Raw genomic sequence first — 25,420 nt, 5'->3', positions numbered from 1 at the left:
TGAATTACTGTACAAAGTGCTCAAAGTGCTTTCCAGTTCCAGTAAGAGTCAACAATTTGGCAATATTATCAAACCAATTATTTCTGTATTAAAGCCCAGCTGGGGGGTGTGGAAAAGACATGGTCTTTAGGGCCACAATGTTTAAATGATTCCAAGTCATCTGCAATTATTCTGACAACATACAGCTAAGTGTTACAAATGAGAAGAAACTATTGTATTTGGCCCATCTAGCTTGCCTGTTTCCTACAGTAGCTGCTTACTGAACTGCAGTCTCATCTAGCAAAATTCATTCATATCAACTTTAGGGGCTAAGGCTAGACTTGAACAACTCTTTGTGCCTTCTGTTCTCAGTTTTAAAAGCATGTACCTTCTTGTACCGTGGTACCTCTCATTCTACTAATCTAGAAAACAGACTTGGTGATAACTAGGCATTACTGTATTCTTATGCAGGTCATGGGCCTAAAAATGCATATAATGTATGACTGGACATCAAATTTGAACTGCTGTTTACAGGCACACCAGAGTCTCCCTCAGTCTGGAGCACTTGAATGCTCTTGATACACCCAGGGAAGGGATGTCAGTTTAACAACTTTAGTTTACAATAAGAGCCAGTAACAGAACATACTGTAATTGCAATATATTTCAAGCTTGCTTCCTGTCTTTAGTTTGCATGGGCAGTATATGAATCTGAAGTCATTATTAGTCATGAGTAAGTCATGCTTTACCTTGGGGTAAGCATCTGTTTCATTGCCCCAAGAGAAAATCACACTCACATAGAAACATGTTGGTTTTGTCTGGCACATACGATAAAGCACTTTTATTTTTGTTATAACTTTGCAAATAAACAAGAATTTAATTTTTAGTTGCTTAAAAAGAGTATCACGAGAAATATAGAGGAAATAAGCAAAGCTGAAGAAAGAGAAACAGATCTAAAAGGGACTTGAATTACACAAGTATATGAAGTTTAGTAACTCTATTGAACAGCACAAATAATCAGAGCATATCTTGATGAAGTAAAACGATGTCTGCCTAAAAATGAATATGTTTAATAGCAATAACTACATGCAGGTGCAAATACTCATTAGTCTTTCCATTTTTTACTTTATTCAAAACTGTTGATAAAATACTTAAAAAGTGATGCTTGAAATGAAATTATCTTCAGAAATAAACTCAAAAATACAGTACTATATTATAACAAAGCTTAAATGGCAGATATCACTACCTTAAAATCTATTTCCACTTCTGGTGTGGTTTTTATTCAATTTGTTAAAGCATTGTTTTCTAGGTTGTAGAGTCAAAGAAAACACAGTTATCTTGTGAACTATCATAATTATCCATTCAGTGAGATGAATATTTAAAACTTGACTTTTCATAAGAACTTTTCTTTGCAGATTATTGAAGTCATTACATTTTAATATAACTGATTTGAGTTTGCCATGCATCAGGCACTTAACAAAATGCTTTCCTATTTTTTAAAGAAAAGAAAGACTTGTTTTATGCATGTAACAATTATATTGTCAGCTCTGTAGCCATCAACTGTATTATGGATTCAGCATGTATTTTATCATTAAGAATTGTTTCAGGAAATAAATATCTATTTCAAATTGATTTTACATAATATCAGCACATGTATTTGAAAAATATGTTTATTTCTAACTTTGAAAAAATGGCATATTACATACACAAAATGTGCCAATTTAGTTACAGTACATCTTTTTTTGATATTTTGTTTCTACTCTGTTAAGAATCATTGGTTCTACTTTTTAAATATTAACAAAATCATTTTGATTTTTGATGCTTATGATACTGACTGACCAAACCTATGCCTGTGAAATAACAGTTATTTTTCCATCAGGGTAATTGCTCTGAAGTTGAAATGATTGCTCCATCAATGTTAATGGTCTCTGAACTTCAATAAACCGGTCACTTGCCAATAATCTCTTCTCACCTCTTGTGCTAATGTTATTCCCATTCTATTTATTAGGTTATGACAGAGCACTTAGAGTGGTCACTTGTCCAGAACAGCAGCTGAATTTCACTTTGACCTGCTCCTGACCCATAAAAAACTGGTCAGCTCTTAATGGCTTTTTCTAATTTGTCAGCATTCCAGCACAAAAGAGATTTTCACAGCAAAGTAGCAGGCTATGTGTGTGTGTGAACAGATTTAAAGGGTTCATATACACCTATCAATATAATATTAAATAGATTTTTTTCACTTGTTTGGATTCTCAAATGATTTGATATGAATAGATTGTTTTCAGGAAATCTGCATTGCAGAAATGTTACATTCTAGGGGGCAATATGGAAAGATTTACAAATATAAGCATGTGCCTGTCATTAAGAAGAAAAAATGTCTTATCTTTAAAGCAAGATCATACAGCTGTCACTTATTTTATCAATTGAGGTAACCATAATGGTCAGAGGTCAACCTTCATGGGAATGGTACAGTAAAAAGTTAGGCCCCCAATACAGTATGAACACAATTCCACACGCTCTCATTCATGCTCTATCTGATCATTGAACTGAAGAAATAGCATGTGAGCAGCAAAACTACCAAACAATATGAGCACTTGAAGAGACTGATCTCTGACTCTTATCTTATAGTTGTGGGAATAATTTTTTTTGTATCCACAGGGCCTAAGAAATCTGTCTTATGTTTTGATCCACTGTTTTCTCTATAGGAAGAAAGTTTCCTCTTTTAGTTAGCACCCATCTAGGACGTTATTTTGTCCTGTGTATGGTGCTAATTTTATAAGAAACGGGTTCCATTTCACCTCTGTTTTCATGTTCCATTTCCAAGTTTAAATCTGTTTACTTGTTCTGCAGAAAGGTTGGTTACCAGGGTTCACAGTTTTTGTCAACATTGTGTATTTCTGTCTTTCAGTTAATAATGGAAACTAAAGACCAGGTCGGTCTTTTAAAGTTTGCTGCCTTGTTCATTGGTAGTCTTATCTCACTGTTCTTGGAACAAAGAAACTTGGTTGTCTTCATGTGTAACTGCTTAGCATTCCTTCACCACAGGGATGTGAAATTATTTTGTTACAATTTGTATTGTAAGTAAAAATAATTTAATCCTTGAAATTTCAAATTTAACTCTTCAGCTTGTAATAATATTACATACTATATAACTGAGTTACAGAGGGAAGTGCTTTCTGACATTAAATAAATAACAGAGAATTATTAACCCTTTTCACCTTTTTTATTCTAATAATTCCATTATTTAAGGCTTAAAGGAGAAGCAGGAGTTCTTATTGTTTATGATGCGTGATTTTTGCCAAAACCTAGTACAGTACTATCCATATCATAGTAACTCTTTAGTCTTGTAGATACAAATAAAGTAATACTATATAAATAGATAATAAACAACATAGAACATTGACCAATCAATAATTTATTAAAAATGTATGAATATCTACTTATCAATAAAACTGTGATTAAAAATTAGTAGGAGCTGATTATTACCAACTCAAAAACACTGGTTATTCTGAGCTTATATACAGTATGCCAGATTAAAATTATTTATAGATTTCAAATCCATTTAACCTGAAATACTGCCGCATTTTACTGTAATTAGTTCTTTAATGATATACCAACATTATAATAAAAAGAAAGTAATTTCTAAACATATTACATTTTAAAAACATACAAAAATTATAAAAAAGAAAAATAATCGCATTTATTAAAACAACATTTTGGATTCCATAAAAATGTTCTAAGCATAATGAAGCTGTGTCAAAATAATCCCTTTTTTCATTAGCAGCTAAACCTTATTTTTGTACTTCTAGGCCTTTCTGTGCCGTTATCACTCACCTTTGGTAACCTCAAAAATGTGATCATTCAAGTGAACTTTAGATGATGATTAAAAAAAAACAGCAATTGGAATAAAATAAAATTGAACAATACATGACTGGTAAACATCTGGAAAAAATTGATTAGGTTTTTTATTTTAGTATGATGTGAGCAAAAAACATAGTATTCAGCATTCCTAACCAGAGGAACAGAAGCTGTTGCTTGCCCTGAGCTTCTCTGCATCTATGAGGAAACATTTGTAACTATAATGTTGAAGAAACAGAAAAAAAGACATCACACACAATGGATCTCAGAAGGGCCCTGACAAGGCCTTCTTTTAAGTATACAGTCTGCTGTATTGTTTACTGAGCTGCCAACTTCAATCGCAAGCCTTCAGACACATATTGTAAAAGAATTAGGTTTGCAAGCACTAGACATGACAAGAAAGCACAGAATCTTAGGCTGTCCTAAAGGATTTTGCCACAGGCTGTCTCCAAACCGGCCTTGGGGCCTGTCCTGCAGCAAACAGATGGCTCCAGCTCTGCAATTAAAACCCAAACAAACACACACTGGACAGTGTTCTGCACATGTAGTTTGGGGAGAAATGCTCACTGCGTCACTACAGAATGGTGATAATTTAATGCTCTAAGTGTCATTTCTTGTGTAAAATAATGCAGCAGTATTCTTCCTATCTAAAAAATTCAATCAATTTTTATTTCCATAAAGTATCAAAAATAAAACACAATATGTCTCAATTTGCTACAGTATACGCATTTCAGAAGTTCTTAGAGAAAATGTTTACAATAACTATACCTTGCTTGGATCCACTAGGAGTTCTAATAATGGAATTAACATATAAAAAACACATTATATTTGTTACTATGTTTCATTGAAACCACATATTAAACCCATTAGAATTAAAAAAAATTGTAAAACATACAGAATCTTTACTTTCTGTGTAAGCATTGCCATCAAATTTGTAACTTTTTTGGAATATTTGCTTATTTGGTGGGGTGCAATGACATGGCTTTTAGCACTGTTACCTTACAGTTCTTAGATCCTCGGATTAATTCCAAACTGGGACACATTCTGTGTGGGGTTTACATGTTCTCCTGGATTAGCATTGGTTTTCTCTAGGTTCTTCTGTTCCAACCCACAATCCAAAGACATGCTGCCTGGGCTAATTGGAATCTCTGAAATGTTCCCCTGTACTGTATATGTTTGTGGGTGAATGCATGTGTGTGTCTGGTAATGAACTAGCATCCCTTCTAGGGTGTGATCCTGCCTTGTGCGCTGTATCTGCTCATTTAAACTCCAGCTTAGAAAGAGCCTCCAGCATAAAATGTTTGCTGAAAATTGATGTCTTTTTTTATTCTAACACTGTCATATTATTCATATATTTGTATGTATGTTATTTTCAAAGAGTACTTCTTTAAATATTTAGAATTTCTTTATAGGTCTACTGAAGAATCCAAATACTCTTGTATTATCATAATACTCTTATGTAACGGATTTATAATGTAATGTATTTAACAAATCACAAAACATTACAAAATTCTAGAGCAAAGAATGACAATACCTTTTCATTATTAAATGAACAAATAAGAAATATCATTATTCCATAGTGTTAAAATGAAAATGCTACAAAATTAGAACTCAATTCTTTGATCTTTAGCACAATCCTGGCAGCATTGATGTGTAGAACTGATCAGCCCCTTACAAACTGCTTTGGGATGCTCTTCCTGTGCAGCTGCTTGTGCAAGGTTGACTGGTTGCAGTTGTCTCCTGTTGGGCTCACAGATGTTCAACTGGACTCAGGTCCAGAAATAAAGCTGGCCACGACAAAGCCTTGACATTTTTTGTTCTTTAAAAACATGACATTGTGATGTTAGCTCTGTGTGGTCTTTCATTGTCCTGCTGGAAAACTGACATTTCCAGACTGTGGCTTGCAGGAATGGAAAATCTGTTGTCTGAAGGACATCACCAATTTATCACTAAGCAGTAAGGTTGTTCTTAATCTCCATCATAGATGTTCTTGTGCTGGAGGAAGATTCATCACTTCCTCTCCACTTTCACTGTCCAGATGGGTGACTTGAACAATGCAACAGTCAACATAGTGCTTGCCACAATGTTTGCATGCAGATTTGTCTTACGTCAGGTCTGTCTAAAGCATAATGACATTTGTTGGTCAATAAAACACTCCATCACTCTCTTTGTGGTCATCTCAGATTTTCTCTGGACAACAATAGACAGTGATTTAATTGCTCAGCTGTTAACATGTTCCCCCTGGAACAGTTTTTGACCATAAAGATCATGTTGATCCCGACAGCGAGCCACAGTCATTGTGCTGATACAGTATGTGGATTTTTTTTCCTGGAATGTCTTATGCTGTAACCACTGTACTCTGAAAACAATTAGCATGTTGAATTAGACTTGACAGTCTTGAGAGGATGTGTTCATCCTATGGCCTGTCGGGAGCCTGTTTCTTGATTTAGCTGAACAATTCCATTGGTTATTAAAGTAGAAAATCTCATCTTCTCTCATAGAAAGGCAGCCTCCAATCATTCAGATAGCAACCTGACAATTTTATTACTCAAGTGGGGCATAGTCATGTGTCTCACTCTACTTGCGTTAATTAAAATCATGTCTTTTAAATAGCCTTTTATAGAGATTCTTCCTGACCTCATTTTAGTATTTTTAATTATTTGAACTCAACTGAAATAATACACACTCTAAACACTAAACACATCAATCTCTTGGTATTTTCATGAAATAAAATGATTTGAACTGAGTTGAGCATTTAGTGATATAAAAATAACACCATGTAAATATCTTTATGTACTGTATGTGCCCATTAAATTACTGATATGACTATTTTGTATTTTCCTTTAAATATCAGTACATATCTTATAATCTACTCAACATCTTTTCAATGAACATATATACCCAAATAACCTTACAACGGTAATCAGACGATGTTTCATTAAATGCAACTGGATTGGTGAAATCAATGATGGTTAAACGCGTCAAAAAGTATTATTTGGCATGTCCAATTTGTGTATTTAGGAATCACATTTTAAATATTTTACAGGCTTTCAATTTTACACCATGAAGACTCAACAGTAAATTTTATATGATCTGTATTATGAGGTCTTCTTTTTCACTGTATCCACAGTTAACAGGAGTAAAACATATAATATGAAACCATATCAAGAACTAAAGAGGTTTATCCATGTATTGTGTAAAGTGAAGCATTAAAAAAAACTGCTGCACTTACCGGAACAGATACAGCTGTGACTGAGGAGGAATTGAAAGTAGGGTCACTTCTTAGTTCCTGATAGACCACCCTGTACTGTGCAATAATGCCATTAGGAGATGCAGGCTTTGTCCACTGGACCAGTACAGAGTAGGCACTAGTGGGCTGAACTATCGGAGTGGCCAGTTCCTCAGGCTCTGCCTCTAGGGTTTGTGTGGAAGACCACAGGCTGTCCACGAACCCCTGGCTGTTGTGAGCTCTGACTCGGTATTCATATTTGGTATAGGGCTGGAGGATATCAGAGGCATCAATGAACTCCAGAGCACCCTCTGACCAGATAAAGACAAGGAGCTCCTCTTGAGTGCCAACAGGTCGCCTACAAAAAAATAAGCAACAAAGGTCATATGGGAAGGTTTATATAGACCTAGAAAAACATGTGCTTGTCAATTGTTTCCTATCTTGTTTTAGGAAATAATATTTAACATTTTGCAGATATGCAAGTGAGTTTCACTTCAAAAGCTACATGTCTGGGGTTTCGCAAAGCAAAAAAATGCCATTTTCACACTTTTCTACTGAGTGCAAACAACTGTGGAAAAGATTGTCACAAATACAACTTTTTATAAAAAGAAAATTTGTATTTTGTTGAGAAATGACAAGAGTTTGAAGTCACATATCTTTTCCAATATGGGCCCAGCATTAAAACCATATCATGTCTAATCTGGGAGTCATTTTCACTCTAAGGCAAAAAGAATGTTTACACATTTAAGGCTGTAATCTTTTGTATTCACTAGAGCTATTGTACAATGCAAATTACATAAGCAGTATTGCTTATTCAACAGACAAGGTCTTATAAGTTAGTTATGTGGTATCATTCATAATTATTAGTTAATAATACACAAGGAAACATGAATGGGTGAATATTATGATTAGAAATCAAGGGCAATGACATTGACAGATCAGGGCTATGCTACAACAGCACAAAATTGTGTGTGCTTTTAATTTGCATATTCATAAAACATTCAAAACAACAACACAGATTGCATTATTTTGAAAAAGGTGTTATAATGTTAAAATACATTAAAAGCACGATCTGATATTCTCACATTTATTTTCTGCTGTGGGAAAAGGCTGATGAATTGGCATATCTTTTACACGTCTAACACAAACGGTTCAGAAGCGAGCTTTTCATAATCTTTTCTGCATTTTTTTGTGCATAAAATCTAATGTCAGTAAAGGTCCTGTTGAATGGAAATACACCAGCTATGTAACCCTTAACTATTTTAACAAATAAAAAAGCAGTAGCTAACAAGGGTGGCTGATTAAAGGATTTTCAAAATATCCCCTGACACATCACAGGAATGAATCTTTTACAAAACAGTTATATGTATAATGTAGTTCCCTTCATTTTCCTTAATTTCCAATAAAACGTGTTCACTTTCTAGTTAAATTAAAATTCATTGAGCAATAAAGGCTGAATTATAAACACACAACAAAGAAGATTGCCGACATCAACTGAGAGCAGGGTAGTTTGGACAAGTGTGTTTTTGCAAGCCTCGTTAATTCTCTGCATTACAACTGGCTTCCATGCTGGTGTACAAAATGACATTCAGCCTCTGGTAATGTGCTTCCTGCATGCTCCATCATACTTCTGTTAATTTTCTTTCCATGAGAGAGGGAGAAATGGACGATGTGAGAGCAACTAAAACAACATAATCCTCTAGGCAGAATGAGAACAAAAATAAACAAAGCACAGCAGGATGTATTTCTACATACTGTGCAGTAAACTACAGTAAACAATTCAAACTACCACCCACTCCTTATAACAGTCAATAGACTTAAAAGGAGAAGATTCTGTTCAACAAAATAAATGTTTAAAACAAATAAAAAACTGGGGCTAAAGACATAAGTAAAACAGAGACAATTCAGAAAAGTACAGTGTCTAAAAAATAACTGACACACAAAGGTACAAAAGTATTTTAATAGTCCTATTGATCATTTCACACAACTGCTCAACAAAAATCTAATTTGGAGATGCCAAAAATGCAAACTTTAGACAGGACGTGTGTTTACTTTCTTTCTTACAATTTGTATTTGACTAGGTCTTTTAGAAAAAAAATGTAAACGTTTTCATCTGCTCCACTCAAATGAAATCACTGAAATTATATAAAATTACAGTGTCATTAATGATATGGCCAAGCATAAAAATAAATAAGAAAATACATGCAGTGGTCTTAATCTACAGATAATAAATTATTTCCTGACAGATGGAAAAATTCTGAAAATATTAAGTGTTTAGTCCCAGATTTTTCCATAATAATACAGAGGTTAATGTAGATTCAGTTTACGTTGAACAAAACAAAAGCTTTTTAGCAAGAATGCATAGATCAATTAGCACTCTGTATCCTAAAATACATACACTATATATCAGAAGTATCTCCAAGTAAAGAATCAGAGTTGTGCTGTGTAGAGGTTGTGTATGGTATCGAAAGGTACATAAAAGCAACTAGAAACCTGTTACTGTGCAGACACTTTTTTATATAAAACACACTTCAACAATAGTATTACACATGGCTGTTTAAGCTTATAAAACAATACATTTTTCATTAACATACTATATAGTATTATATATATATATATGTAAATATAAATTAATCATGAGGATTAATATTAATTAGGTGCTCTAGGTAAGATATAGATTATATGTGTATGCATGGCAGGTTGGTGAGATGGGTCTGGTGGGGATATAATGTCATATGGAAAGTGTATTTAAAAACTGAGAACAGAAGGCACTTCTTTATACAAATGGCCATGGGAGTTTAGAGCAAGCAATTCAGCAATTCGGCCATGTTATTGAAGCAAATAGCCTGGCTTCTCTGAAGAAACAGCTGGATGAAGATATAACCTGAATGCATCTGTAACCACCAGGAATAAAAGTAACTCTTGGGAACAAGCGTTAATATTAGAGAGTGTCTCCTCACGTGAAAAACTGGGAAAAAATACACTGTATAACAAAAATAATTCAGTGTTTCTCAGTTTGTTTTCTTGAGGATTTCTGCAAACCTCTTCTAGAGTTAAGTTCAGAAAGTTGATGTAAGGAGCCATAACTTAATCTTTCCTCCTTTTCTCATTTATCTAGAAGTGTTATAACACTTGAGGAAACAGGAAAGGAAGAAAATGGAAAAAAATAATGTCTGAAACAAGGCAGACATCCAAATCCTTGAATCTTTTGCAAAAGGGAAAAAAATACAAACACTCTCATGAAAGTCCAGTGGAATTAATAAAAAGGTTCATTCCCCAACCTAGTGTGGTTTTTAGGATGTCACATTTGACTTTATCTCTTCACCCAAGCATTTCCTTTTAACAACCTCCTCATTGCCTCCTAACAATATGCCTCCTGTTTTGTTGACTTCTAAATCTTTTAAAGAAGAAATTCTCCCACAACCACGGCATCCAAATAATTACAAGCTGTTCTTCTTTTTTTCTACCTAACATTATGTACTGGCTCTACTGTATATATACACACAAACATACACTTGTATTTTTGTGTAACATTACTGTTACAATTGAGGTATTTACTAAATAAAGTGAAACAACACTATAGTAAATATATAAAGATAGAATACAATTGTGTCAACTGATATACTTTTAAAAATGAAGGTTGGTTTACAATACAATTACATTAGTTTTTTTCATAACAATTGAAACAGCTGCTATATTGTATATCTACTAAAATATACTGTATAATTTTACAAATGTTACTGTGTTTTCTACTACTTACATGAGTGAAATCATAACCAACCAAGATTTATGTTTATTGAAAGTATTACCAGCACTGGAATATTTCAATGTTACTGGTGCCCAGATGTGGCCACAACAGCAAGGACACACTTAATATCTGTATAATTTCAGTATTGCTCAATTTGCACTGATGCTGTCCCTTTCAGAAATGTCATTGCATAGTAGCTAACACACAATCAAAGCACAAGACAGCATATGTTTCTATGTGGGAATCCTGAATTCATCATACCTATTAAACAGTGTATATGTGATGAATGCTGGAGGATAATTTTATTTAATGGGGTACTGTAACTAACAGTTCTTTCCGGACCCTATGCGGACGACACAATCCAGAATTGTGAGGAAACACTGGGGAAAAAGTCAGGCAGGAATACGGGGATGAAAACGGGGGGGCGTGTCCACGCAGTGCTGGTGATCCGGGGAGGTGTGGCCGAGGCAAACAATCCAAAGAATAAGTCCAAGGGAGAATCCAAAAAACAAGCAAAAGTCCATGGCCTGGTAATCCATCCAAAACAAAAGATTAAAAACAGGTGCCGGGTTGTGACTGGTGGGGGGAATAGGAACAGGAGCAGGAAGCTAAAAGCATAACGGAGCCAGGCGCAACCAGGTCCCGGGCTCGCACGATGTGGAAATCAGATGCAGAGCCACGATTGGCGACCGCGTCTGGCTTTTAAAGGGAAACAGGAAGGAGACTGGAACAAGGGGCAGGTGCGGGGAATAGGGCAAACAAGGAAGACCTGGAGCGCCCTTAAGGAGGAGGGACTACAATGGTGACAGGTACACCACCATCCATGGGTGTAAGTGTAGGTGCACAGGTGTATACTGATGATTATAGCAGAGAACAAAATTGTAAATGAGTGTCAACAATTCAACAATCCCACTTCCCCTTGCTGTATGACCTCCATACTCTTAGTGGTGGAAAAATTAGAATTTTTCTGTATTTCATAAACTCTTGATACTATGATATTGCAATCTGAACAATATAGTAATTTGTACAATAATAAAATACACAGTATTAAAATAAATATTTTAAATATTTTCACAGCATCTGGATAATGGTTGAAATATCTTCAAAATAAAAATAAGCATGACATATTTGCTTCATTTTACAAATAAATATATACAGTATTTTGTAAATATGCAAAAATTCAATACAATTTTAAGATGTGTACTGAGTTATTATGCTACATTTTTCAGTGGCATACAAAGAATAACACTCATTCAAACTTCATACTATAAAATGTTTGATTAAATTTGTATCACAAAAATATGACGCTGGCTATTCCAATAGCACTGCAAATTGTTAAAACTGAAGTTATACATATTTAATTGAATTTATCTATGTCATTCTCCTAATCTACAATTAAATCCATGCAGGTTCCTTCTGAATTCTATAGATTCTGGAGATATGCTAATGATATTTTTTCAGGAATTTACTGGGCTTAGTCTGCTCTGACCTTGCATATATATGACATCGGTCATGAAGTAGTGCCCTTGACCAAACACAGTCCTGATGTTAAGAAAATCAAGCATCAAAGATTAACCTGCAAGAATCTTGCAATTATCTTTTACCAAAACTGTTCCTGAAATATCAGCAAATGCTGTGCTAAAAAAGATTAATAAAAAGGTAAGGTGTATATACTGTACATATTACAATAAATGTCTATTTTAAATGCATTCATTAATGTGGATACAAATTATTAAATTAAGAAGACAAGGAAGGTTTTGTTCAGGTGTAGTAAAAAATTACCTAAATTCCCACCACTTATTCTCTGTAACAAAATGATTCTTCTCTCTATCAATGCAATCTTTTTAACAAGCCACCAAAAAATTAAAATTGCTGTTGTCATGTGAATACCTTTTTAGCTTTTGCAGAAATAGGTGCCAAGTGATTCATGTCTGCTAGGAGAGTGTAACAATTGTATCATGGGCCCCAGTGCACCATTTTCATTTCACTTTAAATAAAAAACAAAATGCGTCTGTGTCAGTCAGCAATATACCAGTATACTCTAAGGCATCAAACAGGCTACCATTATGATTGTGATGTGATTGTGTCACGTTGGTCTAAGCTTTATTGCTTTTGAGTCGGCAAGGCATTATGGCATTCTGTTTCATATTACTCTTTATATCATGTTTGAGTGTGCTTAGAATAATCAAGTCGCAGTGAGCCACGTCAAGTTCCAGTTATAGCTTGTATTTTGATCCCTTTAATGCTGTTTTCCCTATACATTCGCTGGCATAATTTAGACAAACTGGTCTACAAATGTATAGTATATGCAGTCACTCAATACCACAGCTCTCAGCATAGACATTTTTTTACAACCAGCTTGTAGTCCAAACATAATTTGGAAATACTGTATTATATGGGAATTCATAATCGTTTCAAGATGCTCGTGCATATTAAATATCATCTACCTAAGCAAACGTTATACATCTAAGTTCTAAGTAAAGGGGCTAATTATAGAAAACATATTTTGTTTTCTTGTATTATTCAGTTTAGGAAATAATTTAGATGACAAAATGACTCCAGCACTCTGCTCTTGTGCATCAACTTTCCTTATCGGTAGATGGCAGTAGACTTTAAATTTATTCAGTAGAAGTGAATTTGCAGATGAAAAAAATCAGAACATGGGAGAAAAGGAGGAAGCAAGCTGCAGTTCTGGTGTTAGAAGGGTAATACCAGAATGATATTACATGTTTGGGCACATTTGTAGGTGCCCGTGTGATCGCCAGAAATGCCCTATATGAACTACACATTTGGAATCGTATGGTAGTACCACAGATCTCATAGGATTTTAATGCAATCCTTCAGGATTTCAGAAGTATTAAATAGATTTTAAATACAGTACTACATTTCATATTGAATAAAACAATTTGAAATACTGAAATGAGTAAACAAAGGTGTATTAAGTGAGAGGCTTGCAGAAATCCATGAATGAATAATAAAATGTAAATGACTTTCCTTTTAATGTTGTTATCAAGGATATTGTAAACTACAGAAAAGGTGAATATAATCACCAACTGTGTAAAACTGACCCTTTGTTTTCAGGTTACTGTGGAAAGTTGCAGTTTGAGGTATTCTAAATTTGTGACCTTTTGCTATGATGAGAGAAGCTTGCTGGCAGGATATCAGGACCAGTATGGAGAAGTTTGCCCTGATTGAAGATTGGGCCTGGCTTATTTTGACTTATTGTGACTGCTGTGTAAATGTGAGCTACTCTGAGTGAAGCATCATGCTGGAGCCTTTAGACTGAGTGTGGGCTCTCAGTGCCGAGAGCTCTCTGTCCTACCTCAGTGACTATATGTCCTTGGGGTCCCTGGTGGTGCAGCACATGATGAGCTACTGTACTTATGCACATTCATCACAACTCTTTCTCAGGTTTTATTCCACAGCAAAGGCAGCAATAGAAACAATGGATCCACAAGTGTGTTAGTGTAACTGCGTATGTGCGCCAATCTATTTTTTAACCAGGAATAGTACAAGAGCAAAAGTCTGTATTTGTATTCTGAATCAACAATTCTGTTGAATTCTGAATCAATGTTTCTAAACAATTTTACAAAAAAAAAGGCTGCATAAATATCAAAAGTATCTTGTTTACATAATCTTACATAAATTAGCTTAGATACATTCTAATAAATTAGAATATACTAAATAATACCCTTCAGTCTAAATGGTTAGGCACTACACTTGTATCATACTGTTTTGCTATTGACACCAAGTAACATAGCAAACACATTACCTAGTGATAACACAAGTGTCCATATGATACAAAGACACACGGGCCACCACAATAGAAGTTTATGGAAGTTTTTTTTTACTACAGTAAAAATCCAGACATTAAATATTAAAAGTTTTCTATTTAACTTTGTTTTATTGTAATAATACATTCTATTTATTGTGGTTCCTCATAAAGTGCATGGTATTTTTACTTCAGTGCAACAGATTGGATTAAATTTATGCATTTGGCAACCATACACTGTTTTTTTTCTGTGTAGCTTAATTGCAATTACCTGTGATTTTATGATTTGCCAAGCTATAAAATATAACTGTGTTATTTACTTAGTTGGACCATTTATTTATGCACGTGCTGCCTGTTTAAAATCTTAGAGGCCCCAAAGTTCTCTTGTAGTAAATGTACTGTAGATGGCAGCCAGCTTAATCAGCAGAGCCATGGACTTCTCTATCAGCCTTAAGCTATCAATGCTTCACTGTCTGTTTGCAAGGAAATGACACTTCACCGATTTGAATGGTCTTTAACTCCAGGCTACAGATAAAAAAGGGTGATACATAGTTTTACAGCAGATATTAATAGCAGTAGCAGTAGTAATCAAATTATTCATAATCTGTACTGTCAGCATAAAGAGTGAACAAAAAGCCAGCTTACACTTGCCTGATCGGGGAAGTGTGTACATTTTACCTGTGGATGAGGTAGGCTGTGATGACTCCATTGGGTTTTCTTGGTGGCTGCCATTTCACCTCGATAACAGAGGAACCAGATGCTGTTACAATGGGTACATCTTGATCTTCTGGAGAGGCTTCAGATGTTCTTACATGGGCTTTTCGACCAACACCACATCCATCTGGAAAGACAAAGAATTTAATAAAATTTCTGATATTAATTACAAAAAAATTCTTTCATTAAAAAAATATATTATCTGACTAGCTGAGGTGTACAGTTTTAGCAAACAGAGAAATATATATTTTTTATAAATCACAAAAATCCTAACAACATGGTCTGTAAGACATTCAGTGATTTCTATTGTTCTAATATAATGAAATACATAAGTAAATATATTGTGGGACAAACACAAAGCATGTAATAGTACATGTTGTGAATCAATAAAAACTGAAGCATCAAGGTAGCATTCAAGCAACAAAATATATTTTCCTGCAAATATGGATCGGTGCAGCGTTTTAGATGTGTTCTCTGAGGGAATCCTTTTAAGAATCTTCATTGAATATGTATTATATGTATATATGTATTATATATATTATATATGATGACCTAAACATCTTATCAGTTCCCTCCAAAAATACTTTTTTCTGTTCTTCATATTTTGAGAAAACTCTACCACTAATAAGTTGTAGTTGTACTGTAGTTGGATTGGTTGAACATTGTTATTCTTTCTGAATGAATATACAATAAAATTTTATTCAAAGGAATTAAGATGGAATGTCTGATATTATATTTTAATCTACCCTTTTCTGTTGTGCACTATAGCTTTTAAATTCAGCTTAATTACAGCAATTTGGAATATGATTAAAATGCTAAAAATTGGAGATGAACGATTATACAGTGTGTCTACATCAGGCAACATAATGTATAATATCTAAAATGTGTCCAACACTCAGTATCTATAGTGTAAGTGTATAATATAAGTGATCAAAACTAAGCCAGACTTATGTCTTTTGGTTATTTTTAAAGTAAAATTGCATTATACTGCATATTGGTTTCATTTTCAGTAATAAATAATTAATATTTTTCATATACTGTACATATACATACAGAGAGATATAAATATACAGTGTACTGTATATATGCATCTATAAATATATACGTTTGATTCCTGAAAATCCTGCACAAATTTACCTATTTGAATAGAAACATTTCAACTTGCTTTTAAATAAACTTTCTGTAATACAATAGGTACTCTATTTTTTTTAATGGTATATTAAAAGGGTTAGTAAATATCTGAACTATGAGCAAATACTTTCAAACTTAAGATTCTGTTTCCATTGACAGGGACATGCTATGCAAATCCTATGTAACACGCAGTTAAGGCCTTTTGGCCTTAAGGTTAGATTTTTCTCTGATACTACCTGTCTAGTTAAAAACCAATATTTCAAGTTGAAACAACAGAATGTGCGAACACTTGGCTTACCTGTCTGGCAAGCTTGGATACGTATTTCATATTCTGTGAATGGACAGAGTCCTTCAGCTAACAGGAACTGGTCTTGCCCTGCTGCTCTGATCAATGCTTGGTCAGTTCCAATGTTAAAAAGAACATTGTAATGTATTGGTATGCTGCTGTTATATTTACCTGTGCAGAAAAACACATTGAAAAAACTGTAAGTAATAAGTTACATAACACTGATTTTTTTGTTTTAAATTTCTGTAATAAAAGTGACAATCATAACAAAAGATCTAAATGTCACAAAATAATACTTAAGCACAGCTAAATAATAATAGAAATTGGTAATCCCTAAATTAAATTAGATTTAATCTAAGCTTTTTTTATTTTCCTTACACTCTGATATTGGTGATAGAATAAATGTCTCAGTTCAGCCTTCATCTTCAGTAGAAAGATTTATATATTAAATCAGCACACATCTTCACCTAAACCTTATCCACAGTTATGATGCAATCACCATTGTAGTGGAGCTATTCCAGATTGGATAGATTGATGAGGAAGAGATCGTTCTTCTGCTGTTCATGGAATGGAATATTTAGCATAGCTAGTAAACTTACCAGTATGTCTTTGGGAAGCGGAAGAAAACCAGAATACCTTGAGAAAATGCATGCAAACATGTAAACTCCATACAGAAGGTAGCATTGCCTTGCATTAAACCCAGCTGAGAGGCTTCAGTGTTACCTGCCATGTTAGTGTGCCACACCAGCTAGATACTAAACTAGGACAGTTTCTTTTGAATTCATGTATAATCTTTAGTCTAATCATAACTGGCCCATAATGAAAAGAAGAATGAAATGACTCCTCAGCTGGACACACATTTTCTAAATATATCAAATAAAAACATATTGATATTTTGAAATAAGCCTTATGAAGCTTGTTGATTAGGACATTTAATTCAATCTGAAGAACATATAATGTGAAGTTTGATTGTGCTTACTTACAATGTGCTTTTCTCTTTTAAAATAATTAATTTATTTTTCATATCTGAAAAGCTTTCTTATCTGTATTGATATCAAATAGCTTTTATTGAATACAGGTAAAGCCCAGCAGCTATAATCCTTTCTTTCACTTTAGTTTTTTTACAATGTAAGAACAATCATAATTATAACTTTCCAGACAGGCTTCTGTTGCTTTAGTTTCTGAACTGGTTTTAAAAGTAAAAATGAGATACGCTAACAGAGGCAAGAACACACAATGGAGAGCAGTAGCCATAATAAAATCAGCTGGTTTGTCATTCACTTTAAAACACCTAAGCTTTATTCTTGTTCTAGGCCACTTGGCCTTTACCACTGTTGCCACATGGGAAGTTGTGTGCTTTCATTAGCCCACCACTGATCCGCGTGTAGAGCAGAGGCACGGGCCTCATAAAAAGAAAGTGAAGCAATTTATTCTAACTGCACATGGCAGTATTGTTATTTAGTGGCTGAGTTACACACAACACCCTGACAGGCTGCCATAACACATTTCCAGGTTTCGCAAAGGAATAGGGTTTTTGGTTTGTTAATATTCCCATCACTGGTCTGTTTCATAATTTACAACAACTGGAGGCTGATAGGTTATTTAACATTTATGAAGGCGAGATGTATTCAGAATGGGCTGATTATCTTTACAAATGAAAAAGTTAAATTATTCAACTTCCTTCATTGCTATATCCCTGAGCAGATGTAGTCCTTTGCTAAGATACAAAACCCCCATCCAAATGATACAGTTCTTTGATCACGGTGATCTGCCAAAAAGTTCAATCGTACAGGTTCTTAAGTTCTATTATTTACAACTAATCACTGACTTTGGAGTTTGCCATATTCAACTTGAAGAAGATTCTAATCAGAAATAATAGCACACAGAAAAGAAATAAGAAAGGACACCCTTTCATATCTGATTCATCAGCTGCAGGTGTGTGTTTAAACTTCCAGAAAACAGGCAACCCCACATATTCAACCTTTAGGTGTCAGTGTCTCAGATTCAGTGCTGACTGCATTTTAAAAAATAGACAGGACAAGAGGGAGTTTTTTGGAAAAAGATGATGTACAGTAATCTTGTTACTTCTAAGTCTTTTGTCAGGAGTAAAGTTGTTGTCCACAGCTCCCTACAGACATTTCTTCTCTTTTTTATCTTTGCATTTTTCCATATTGGGCTTTATGTTTATGTTTAGCTTCACTCATGCTGAGAAGCTGGATCATGCATTGATTTCTTTTTTGTACTGTTATATACAGTACCTGTGATACATATGAAAACAAGGCCACTGGAAGTTCTTGTGCTCTGTCAATGAACGGCATAGTTGGAATACGAACGAGCTACCTCTAAGCAACAAGTATTAACTGCGCCCAAAGCAGAATTTTATGCAAGGATTCACCATACAGCTATTTGTTTAAATAACCTGGAGACAAAAACACTTACTCAACAGTCTATGTTTCACAAAAAAAAACTGTAAGGTAGTGTAAGGTCCATAACACAGTTTTAATTCTGATATAATCTACTAGTATTATGATCATATGATGAGTATTATGAGTATGGTGATTACAGCAGCCCTTTGTATCTGCAGTAAAGACTGTTTGATACTTTAAGTAGTTTTAGTATTGTATGACTAACAGGGCCTAAGGATAAAAACAGTTAACCTCTCATTAATATATCTGGAAATTCTGGTTTGGAAAAGTACAATTCTTACCACAGGCAACACCTTGTAGATGTTGTCTCAGAATTCCACTCAACTAATGAAAGCTGCTGCACAATATATACTTGTTACCCTCTTGCTGCAAGACAAATACAATTGTACACTACAGACAGAGTGATCTCAGTATTCCCCAATATACTAATGGAGATACTGAAAGAAAGACTGTCCTGGAGTCTTTTGTTTTGGGCCTCTGCAATGAATATTTCAAAGACAGGAAGGTATTGGACTGAATGCATCTAGAATCTTAATGGGCACTGTAAATAATAGTTTAAACAAGTTTTGTCTGTACTGCTGCTTAAGGGTGTTGCCAGTGATATGGTTATATGTGGGTTATAGAGGACATGTGTGTTCCTGCTCCCCCAGCAGTCTGGCTGTTAATGCACTGCTGCTGTCACTAGCAATAAAAATGTTAATTGATGTTAACGACCTATTGATAGTTTAAAGAAGAAAAATAAGAAATAGCTGAACACACATACTGTATGCATTTAGACAATACCTTTATTTAAAAGACAAAAAAAACAATGGACAGCCCATGGTGTTATGGATGCTATACTCATTCTGTCTTACAATTTATTACCTGCTTCTATAGTCAGGCAAACATAAACCTAAGGTCAATGGCAAGATGGGAGAAAAGCACTGCATTCTGTCAGTGCATCTGTGCTTGCATCTGAAACCCATTCCCCTTAAATCACACTTAGGTTGGGAAAGCAGTCACTCAGGTTTGAATGCTAATTGATTCCAGCAGCCATGTACGTCACTCTTCTGTGATGCATGTACAGTTTGACCATGTTCAGCTCCATTTGAATTACACAAAACGGCACTCATAAATTCCAAACCGTGGAGTTTTCAAGCAGAATCTAAATAAATCACTTTGGCTGATTACTAAAGAGAGATCTTGTTTAGTACATTAGATGTAAACAGTACCTGGGGGTGTCCAGGCGACAAAGACTGAGCGAGGTCCGATAACGGTGACATTATATGGATCTGGAATCCTCTTGGGAGATGACACAGGGGTCTGAATCACATATTTGTCACTCACGTTACTCCCTCCCCCTGTGCTCGCTTCCAGCTGGTACACATACCTAGCAGCATCGAAACAACAAGTTAAAAGATGGACTTCAAAACCAGGAGTCAGTTTAACCCAAACAGAAGAGCCTTTGAACCACACTTTTGAGTTGATACTGTGGTAACTTAACACTTGTAGACCATTTTGTAATAATTAAAAATATGCCTTTTACCACCGGAAAGAGTTGGTATATATGCTTTATACTGGTATTTGTTATACTGAACAAATAAGCAGTATTTAATATGCAGAATTTTACCAAACAACCATGCCAACCTTATGAAATACATTAGTACTATTATGCCTCCCCTTTACTTGCAATGCGGTGTTGTTGTAATGCAAAAAAAGTTGTTTACTGAACTTGGAGATTTCAAATTAGATTGTTATTGATAGCAAAAACATTACATTATTATTAACGAATATTTTTGAATATTTAGAATATTTTAAAATCATAACCAAATAATTTTATATAAGGTTTGTATAATTTAATTTAATATAAAATAATATACTGTAATAATATACTGTTAATATACAGTAGATTTATAAAATATCTTACTTTTAATTTTCTCTCAGGTAATACTCATTTTTTCTGTCAGTGTTGCAAAGGGGAATCAGGTGAAAAACATCATACACTATAATTGTATAAAAGCTCTATTTAAAAAAATAACAAAGAACTTAATGGATACTTCTTAACGTTACACTGTAAGGTTAAATGTTACATCAGAATACGTACAGTACATCTGCAGTTTTTATTGTTAAAATAAATCATTTTGTAAAAAAAATTCTTTGTTTGCTGATTGTCAGTGTTGTAATGCATTTCTATAAAATGTACAGCAGCACTAAAATTATTCTAATGGAGATATTCTACAGAAATATTTAAAAGCATTTAAGTGTATATTTACATATAAATGGATTTAGATCAATGTTGGGTAGATTATAAAAATGCTTTGAGAAGTCCACTTTGGCACAAAATTGACTGCACAAGATAGATTTTCCTTTTAAACGCTGTCATTTATTGGAGTAAAGGTCCACATTAGCGATGTAAGTAGGACATGTTTAATATTAAAAGCTTTTCCTTTTTTCATAAATGCCATATGTGAATTCATTAATATTTTTTAAATGACCTATGTAATCATGTATTGGAAATGTCCAATATGCAATTATATATTGGATTCTCTAGTTGCACTCTAGATAATAAAAAGGATAAAAAGGCTAGATGTAACTATATACAGATATTTTTAATTATATTATTGAAGGTCTTATTCTAGAAAACCTTATCAACCAAAGTGCTCATAACACAGAGCAAAATTCAAAACCTACAGAGCCCGCTTCACTTTTTGACAGTGCCAGTTTTAACGAAAATAAACAAATCTGTTATATCAAAGGATGCAGCACATTAAAAGCGCTTCCTCAGGGGATAAAGGTTAATATTTCAGTCATCACAAGGATTTTATACAATGGCGAGGTAAGTGACAGCTAATCAGCATTGTCATAAATAATCAATGAGAAGCAGCAGATCATGCAGAATTCTGCCCTTGTTTAACTGTTTCATACATCAGAATATATGGTTTTTTATAATGAGGCCACTGTTCTCGACATGTTGTCTCATGCCTTTGTAATCCTAAGAACAAAGACCAAATGTGCAAAAAAGGGGCTGTGAGGGAATTCCTTTTGGCAAGCTATCTAGAATTACAGTAAATTAAACGTCAAACATCTCCTGCTACTAATATAACACAAATGAAAGTAGGGCTCCTGAGGGCATTGTTCCATACAAGTCTTTACTCATGGTACAATGCAAGCCTTAAGGGCTGGAGGTTGCTGGTTCTAATCCCGACTTTACCATTTTCCAGCCATTGCCAAGACCTCCTAATGGGTAATGTGCTGCCTATTGTCAGGGATCCCTGTTCCTGCTCATGCACTAGCAGAACAAACATTCATCAGCAGGGCTATGTGTCTTTTGTTTTTGCTTTTCTTACATAAATGTGCCTTATAAGCAGTTTTAGCCAGTGGGTTTCTTGAAATAAACACCAGCTAAGTTAAATTATTTTCACTCCATGAGCTGAATGAAACCTTTTTTAGTAAAAAAGGACCCAAAGGGAAAAACAACTTACTCTGAAATCCTAAATATAATCAGAGGAATAGCCTTTTATGCAGTTTCTTACATTTTACCAGACCTCACAATAATTTTAACTTTAGTGCTTGGGAGATCGCCACATAGGTTTTATGACTGATGAAACGCAGACTACAAACTGGGTAAGTAATGTAAGTAATGTTAGTAACATTCATAGTAATGTTGGAAGCAGTTAAAAAAGCAAGATAAAACACAAAAATCAAGAAGGACATTGTTCACATTTAGGTTGATAGCCTTTTCCGATCTTTCCAGAATTGTGGAATTAAAAGAGCCTTGGACATGAATGGGACTGGTTAGACATCCCTGACCAGTGTGGGCTTACAGTGATAAATGGGCATGAATTACAGTATAAGTAGATTTTTCAGTTAAAATAAAATGAGGAAAAATAATTGGTTTAAAATAAAATTAATTAAACTATTATGGCATTTAAAAAAATAGGATTCCCAGTGCAGTATGCACACTTTTTAAATATCTAAGGACCTACAGTAAATGTGATCTGTTAATGTTTTATGTACGAAAGACAAATCTCAAAAGTATGATAAAGTCTTTTTTAGTTTTTTTGGACTCATTTAGAAAAGAAGTCTTCAGAAACTGATGCTGTGTGATGACTTCTTTTAAAGAAAAGTTTTTAATGATTTTGTATCAGCGAGGTTTACCCTGTGCACAGGAAAGTCAAAGAATTTCTGAAGACACGCACAGGATTAAGTGTCATCAATACTCATCTCTTAATAGCCTGTTAAAGATTTGTGAAAGGCAGAACCTGGTGTTGGGCTGAAGGCCAGAGTCTGTGTAGTTCAGGTTTCCTTTGTCGCCAGAGAAAATGGGCATGCCATCACGAATCAGTCGGTACTGAGATACAATCCCATTGGGCTCCAGTGGCTCACTCCAGTACAGCTCCACCGTGACAGAACTTACAATTACATGCCGTGGCCTTGCCCACACACCTAAATGTTAGAAGCCAAAAAACGGAGGATTGAGGTATGCACAAAAAGAAAAGTCAAGTCTTTAGTCTCTCAAATGCACAAGTTCTGATTTTATTGCTTTTTTGCGAAAAAGAAAATTGTTATTAAAAATTGTTAATAATATAATAGAAGTTATATTAAGGATATGAAGCACATTTACAATAAAAATGATTATGCTTTATGAATCACGTGGTACTGGCTTCAATTTATAAGTCAAGGACTGATCTATAAGAACTGTAAGTGAATTTTCTGAACCTCCACAAGATTCACAGGAGAAAAGAGTTTAGATCATTATATTTCCTTTTTATTTTTCTCAGAATGACAGATAACACCATGTTATTATCATGATCTATTGTTGGTTCCATACTATTCCTCTTCTACATGTTGTTCAGGACACAATGACCATTAAAAAGATCTGTAGCTACTAAGCAGAACACAGGTGGTTTCACAAATACAGACTATAGATTGAAAATATTGTCATTATGCCATTAATAGATTACTGTTCTTAATTGAATGCATTAAAAATAAAAAAAATAAAGCCAGTGCAGTATTATTTTTTAATACTGGTGTTTAAATGAATGCAGCAAAATCCTTATGCTCATATAATATCATATATAGTAGATCTCTGCAGTACTAAAACATGTATGCCAGTATACTTTTATAGAAGATTTTTCATATGACACAATATGTGATGTTGCATAAATTCATTTTTAAAAAGCAGTCTGAAAATAAGCAGAATTAGAATTGAATTAGATAATTCAGGAATAATTTAAGTAAAATAAAGTTTTTTAATGATAAAATAAAAAAGCAGTGCAGAATCAAGCATGATATTTGCATAGACAGTCCCATTGTCATAATTTCAATGTCTCCAAATCTTAAAAGACTGATCTAGAAATAACTATAATTTTGCACTTTACATAGTTTGTTTTTAATCTGTTCTTAATCATTCTTGCAGCAGGTATTTCAGCTTATTCTATAGCTGGCTCTCTAGACAGAGTAATTGAACATGTAACATGAAGACATTTAAGCCTCACATCTGCCAAAGTCAATATTGAAAGAAAAGAGCCACAGTCTTTGCACTTCTGAAAAAAATAGTAACAGTGGCTAGCAGTGACAAGATCAAAATGACAAAGAACACAGTACAGGCTAAGAGTAGATAAAGTGCTTCTAAATGGAAATTCTAAAATTATTCTTCACTTTGAGAAATCCTGTGTTTCGAATACTCATACCATAAATTCTGAAGAAAGTGCCAACTGAATGCTTCATGAAATGTACTACATAGAGTAATGCCTGCACATTTTATAACATCATTTTTAGACTGAATGCCATTACTTATATTGGGAGGCATTACTGTGGATATCTTAGGGTTGTCATTTTCTCTTAGAAAGGAGAGAAACACAATTTTAAAATTGTCTTAGAAAAATATTCAGGAGAATAAGGAAACAGGAAAACACCTTGTTTCTAGATTTAAAAATAAAAATGCAATTTTGAAAGACATTACTGAATAAGAAACTGGTTCCCTTAATGAAAATCTTTTGACATCTCATGAAAATATAATGCTGTTCAGATGGATCTAAAACTTAATAACAAAAAACATAAAGAGTTTTAAAGGTTGATAGGGAAAATCAGAATTTTAATATTTAAAATTCTTCATTACAATTGTTAGGATTCAGAGAGCACTTAACCAGGAAAAAAAAACTTCAGTACGTATAAATTACATTGAAAACAGTTTTTCAGTGAATGTGTTATTTTTTAATATTATTTAATATCCCAGATAAATGTTGTAATTTAGTCAGTGATGAAAAAAAACCCAATTATTTGTTTTATCTAGTTACAA

At 34.0% G+C, this 25,420-nt stretch overlaps 1 protein-coding gene across 1 annotated transcript in view; it reads right to left on the bottom strand.

The window, feature by feature from the left end:
* The window catches only part of ush2a (Usher syndrome 2A (autosomal recessive, mild)), a 405,544-nt gene that overhangs the window by 51,006 nt on the left and 329,118 nt on the right, over nt 1-25,420 (bottom strand). The window contains exons 56-60 of the mRNA XM_088939657.1: nt 23,382-23,565; nt 20,352-20,509; nt 16,727-16,885; nt 15,262-15,424; nt 7,067-7,421 (exon numbers count right to left, since the gene is read on the bottom strand). Coding sequence (XP_088795783.1) covers nt 7,067-7,421; nt 15,262-15,424; nt 16,727-16,885; nt 20,352-20,509; nt 23,382-23,565 — 1,019 coding nt within the window. The remainder of the gene's footprint in view (nt 1-7,066; nt 7,422-15,261; nt 15,425-16,726; nt 16,886-20,351; nt 20,510-23,381; nt 23,566-25,420) is intronic.

This window comes from Atractosteus spatula, chromosome 2 (assembly GCF_055471065.1).
Source record: "Atractosteus spatula isolate fAtrSpa1 chromosome 2, fAtrSpa1.hap1, whole genome shotgun sequence".
NCBI lineage: Eukaryota > Metazoa > Chordata > Actinopteri > Semionotiformes > Lepisosteidae > Atractosteus > Atractosteus spatula.
The sequence above is the reverse complement of the archived record's forward strand: the minus strand, read 5'-3'. Positions and strand labels throughout refer to the sequence as shown.